Source organism: Alexandromys fortis, unplaced genomic scaffold (assembly GCF_014885135.2).
Source record: "Alexandromys fortis isolate MF-2015 unplaced genomic scaffold, M_Fortis_MF-2015_v1.1 scaffold_79, whole genome shotgun sequence".
In the NCBI taxonomy this organism is placed as follows: domain Eukaryota; kingdom Metazoa; phylum Chordata; class Mammalia; order Rodentia; family Cricetidae; genus Alexandromys; species Alexandromys fortis.
Genome location: NW_026067964.1, coordinates 1468211 through 1473099, shown reverse-complemented (window position 1 = coordinate 1473099; position 4889 = coordinate 1468211). Strand labels below are relative to the sequence as shown.

The 4889-nt window shown below is 48.8% G+C and overlaps 1 protein-coding gene across 1 annotated transcript; it reads right to left on the bottom strand.

Annotated features, from left to right (window-relative positions):
• Nucleotides 1–302: 302 nt before the first annotated feature.
• Tmem174 (transmembrane protein 174) lies at nt 303–1189 on the bottom strand. Its single transcript, XM_050153757.1, has 2 exons — nt 561–1189; nt 303–393 (listed from the first exon to the last, which is right to left on the bottom strand). The coding sequence occupies exons 1-2, from the start codon at nt 1187–1189 to the stop codon at nt 303–305; spliced, it is 720 nt and encodes a 239-aa protein (XP_050009714.1).
• Nucleotides 1190–4889: the final 3700 nt, after the last annotated feature.

Here is a 4889-nt window from a genome sequence, read left to right as displayed (position 1 = left end):
GAAGATCAAGCCCGAGGCACAGAACATGCTACATATCATTCTAGCACTAAGTGGCGCCTCCAAAAGCGGAGACTTTCTCGGCTGAGAGAATTCAAACCGGTAGCACTTGTGAACTTACCCAGGGCAGCCTCATTTAACAGCCTTGAAACAGTTGGCATCCCCACCCCCACTGCTTTCCTACCTTAAATGGCAGCTGTAAGGTTGCCTGAGCTGCTTTGGCATCTAACGTCTGAAGATCACGACACAATCTCCAAATCTCACAACACAACGACCTAAATGTCCATTCCCTAATTTTAGAGTCTCTAGCGAGGGAGGGCGTATATCTCCTCATAGGGGGGAGGAGAGAAACGTACACAGTCCTCTTCTTCCATCCGGTCAGGATCAGAGCTGGGCCTGAAACAGCACAAAACACAGTGGCACTTGCAGAGATCCGTGGCCACCGCTCTGGGCGGCAGGCTACACCGACATCTACGGTCCCCATCTCCTGCCTGGAGATCCAAACCTAGCCATCGATACTGTGACGCTGAACGGGAGGGCAGAGATCCCAGGACCCCGCATACCTGTCATTTCCAACACCCACGAAAGGAGGGTAGCCCTCGTTCTCCACAAATGCAGCATTGTCTTGAGGGTAGATGGTATAGTACTGAGGTGGACTTGGGGTGGTGGCCGGCGCTCCGCTAGAAGGTGCAAGGCCGCAAGGGTTGATCATAGGCTGCAGGTAGGCGGCTGCGTTCATCCCCAGAGGCTCCTGAGAGCCGTAGGGAGGAGGGATGTACTGCACCACGGTGGCCCCGTGGAAGGTGATGGGCTGATTGATGCCCGTGAAAACGAACGACTGTCCGCCGGAAGTCGGGTCCGAGTCCAGGACCCTTTCCTCGCTCTCCGTGCACAGCTGGCAGGATAGCATTTTGAACTTGCACACAGCGATCAGGATGAACGTCACGCCGACTGACAGGAGGATGGGCCCGAGGAGCTGGGTCCATTCAAAATGGGAGACACCCTGGTACTTGATCCAGCCCATGACAGTGAACGTGATCCCCACCAGTCCTAGAAAGATGCCCGAGAAGAGCAGCGTGGCCCCTGCCTTGTCGTCGTCGGACACCTGGATGTCGGCGGTGCTGGGCGTGTAAGGCGTGACAGAGAACACATTAAGCGGGAAGTCCTCTGGGCGATTGCTGCGGTGCTCCATGACTCCACACGCGACTCTCCCGACATGAGAGGACACAGAGACTGGCAGAGCAGGGGAGCGCAGCGGGTTAGTTAGAGAAGGACCTTTGGGTTTCCGTGGTTAACAGAGTATAACAAACGCTGAACTTTGTTTAGGAGAATAAGGTCCAAGAAGTCAAGCCTGAAACATTGTTGTGGGTTTTCAGAAAGTGGAGGCTTCTGTTTTATGAAAAATTGGCAAGCTGTCTTTCTACTTTATATTCATTCATCCAGACACCTATGCATTAATAATAATAATTAATAATAATAACTTCTCAAGCCATTGTTGCGTCGGGGGCTGCTTTTCTATAGTCACACATGGCATTGCATGTGGTTCTGTTTCTGTCCTACCAGAGCCAGGTTGTGCAAAAGACAGCGCTGCCCCAGAGGAGGAGGGAGTCCTCAGTGTATCTGCCACCTGCTTGAAGCCTAGCTGGACTGTTTGTTTGTTTGGTTTTTTTTTTCAAGACAGAGTTTCTCTGTGTAGCCTTGGCTATCCTAGAACTAGCTCTGTAGATCAGGCTGGCCTTAACCCGAAGAGTTCTGCCTGCCTCTGCCTCCTGAGTGCTGGCCTTAAAGTGGTGTGCCACCACTGCCTGGTTTTTGGCTGGGTCAGCTCAGCAGAAATAGGTCCATACATAGTATTCCCTGTCTGAGCCACAGAAGCAATCTCCTACGCCGTTTATAACAGGAAACCACAAGCTGAGTCATTTATACAGAAAAAAAAAAAAAAGCTATTTTTCACAGTTCCATATTTCTGGGGCCAATATCAGCATGCAGGCATCTACGGAAGATCTTTCTGTCGCCTCTCCCCATCTGATGAGAACACTGCAGTACGTCAGCCCACGTCTCTCTTCCTCTCAGAAAGCCACCCTGGCTTCCTCACCTCTCCCTGGTTATGTCCCTACGGCTTGACCTCCAAACGCCATCAATACATGAATCCAAGAGGTGAGTTACGTACAAGCCTCGGGGTCACACACAAGCCACAGCGATTCTTTGTCCTTCGTGTCAGCTCTCAGCAAGGCTGAGCCCCTGAGAGCCTAAGTCCTGGCCCCCGTTCATGGTTCTCTAGCTCTCTGCATCTGGGCAGCACTGTAGTGGTGGGAGAGGAAAGACAGCGCAGGAGCCCTTTGTGTGTGTGGCATCACTGGCAGAGGTTCTGCGTGAGCATCAGATGTAGTGAGATGCTGCCTGGACACCGACTTCGGGCCTTGTGTTCTGGGAGCTGCACAGTGCCGGGTCAACAAAGGTGAGGCTAACTGCTGGCTTTTTGAACCTGCCCTGTTTTGTATCCAAATCCAAGCCGATGTAAAGAAGACCGCCTGGTCTTCAATGACATTATCTGTCTTTTATGACAGACGACAGAATTTCCAAAGAGACCCGTGAACTTCTTCCTCCACTCAATGGTAACTTAGGTTTTGTTCTTTTTTTTTTATTCCTGGACAGACTTTGTCCAAGCAGCTGCCTCTCTTCAATGGTTAAATATTACATCAGCTTCCTTTTGTAGAAGCGAGAGACTGCCCTTTTGTCCGAGGCCGCCTTCCTAAACTTCCTCTGATGATAAGAGTCACGCAGGCCACTGTTTTCAACAGGTACTGGGGGTGGAGGCCAGGCTGCCTCAGGAGGCCAGGTAAGGGCTTTACTGCTGAGCTGTGTTCCCAGCTCTTAAACCAACACACCTAAAATATTCAAGGGAGAAGGTCGCCAAGTGCCTATGGTAGTTAATCTTCACCCTCAACTTAACCAGACTTAGAGTCACCAAGGAGGCCTCTGGGTGTGTCCAGAAGGATTTAAGTAAGGAGGGGAAATTCACCCAGAATGTGGGTGGCTTAGTCTCAAGAGCTTAATAAAAAAAGAAAGGGCTGGAGAGATGGCTCAGCAGTTAAGGGCAGGTGTTGCTCTTACAGAGGACCGAAGTTTAGTTCCCTGTACCCACAGGGCAATTCATAACCATCTGTAACTTCCTTTTCAGAAAATATGATACTCTTTTCTGACCTCCCTGGGCACCAGGCATGCACATACATCATGAAAAAAAAAACACTGATACACATAAAAATAATAAAAATAAGTCGTTTTTTTTAAAGAACATGAACTGAGCACCAACATCCATCTCTCTACTCCCTGACTGTGAACAGAGTGTGACTGGATGGCTCACTGTCCTCTCACCACCCACGTCCCTGCTCTGGTGCCTATACCTCAAACTGTAAGCCAAAAACAAACTTTCTTCCTTTAAGTTGCTCTGGTCAGGTGTTTTGTTATTGCAATGAGATAATCACTAATCCAGTGCCTCCTGACCCTCATCAGGAAGCTTAGAAAAATCTAACCCAAATGAAGCCCAAATGCTTCTAGAAGCCCAGAGACTTGTTTCTACCCATCCAAATGCCCCTCTTTGCTAAAGGACATGGCCTGGGACCTCTTGTGTCACCGTCAATTATATGGGAAACAGTATGGTGGCCTCAGAGTTCCTCAAGGGGCCTCCAAACAGCTAAGGTTGGGCCATCTTGCTGTAGCAGGAAACGTCTTTCCCAGAGTCCACAGACATGGACAGATGCAGCCTTCTGACACCAACCACCTTCTCTCTTTGGTCAAAATATCTCTGCTTGGCCAGCCCGACGTGCTTCCAGGCTCTTGAGTCTTGAGTTAACAGTCGATACAGTCTCTGACACTCAGAAACACCCAGGCTCTGCAACCGTCCTTCTAAAGCATTTATGTTTGCCGCTTGTCTTCAGGTATAAAATACATCATATATTTACAGGATGCTATGGTTGTTACTCATCTCAATGCTGTGATCAAATCCCCAACAAAAATGAACCAGAAGAGTCAGGGTTTTCTTTGGCTCATGGTTCGAGGATACAGTCCATCGGGGCAAGCAGATTGCAGCTGCTACTCACATCTGGACAGAGCAGAAAGCAGGGATGCAGGTCCTCAGCTGGTGCTCTCCCTCACTGTGACCATATACAGTAGACATCACTCAGTTGCTGTTATCACTTGGAGGCCATCACTCTTGTCATCACATAGAAGCCATCACACAGTGGCCATCTCACTGTGGCCATCATGCGTTGGCCATCAAACAGCTACCATCTCACTATAACCATCATATAGTGGCCATCACTCAGTGACATCAGACAATGGCCTCATTCTGTCGTAACCATATGATGGCCATCACACAGTACTAGCATAGGGCGACCATCACCCCGTGGCAATCACAGAATGAATATCTCAGAGTGACCACCACCAAATAGTGGCCATTACACGCTGTCCATTACACAGACGTCACACTGTGGCTTTCATGTAGTGTGACCTTCACACAGTGGCAATCACACAATTTGGAGGGTTTTTAAACCATAATTTAATGTATATATAAGAATACTTACGTATATATCATGTATTCTTTTTTGAAATTTATTTTTATGTGTATGGGCACTTTGCATGCATGTATGTCTGTGCACTACCTGCATGCCTGGTGACTGAGGAAGTCAGAAGAGGGCATGGGATCCCCTGGAGCTGGAGTGACAGTTGTGACCTGCAGTTCGGGTGTTGGGAATCAAACCTGCATCTTCTGGAAAAGCGGGGATATTTTTAACCAGTGAGCCATCTCTCCGGCCCTTATAACATGTGTTCTTTAGACAGCTCCATAGGAATATTTTACCAGAATAAAGAACAAAACATTGTAGTCATTAAGT

Bases quoted from the DNA above. Each gene is read 5' to 3' on its own strand.
- Tmem174 (XM_050153757.1), bottom strand. From the start codon at position 1,189: ATGGAGCACCGCAGCAATCGCCCAGAGGACTTCCCGCTTAATGTGTTC. The intron at 394-560 runs GTATGCGGGGTC...GTGCTGTTTCAG, and splicing joins GTGGGTGTTGGAAATGACAG to GCCCAGCTCTGATCCTGACC.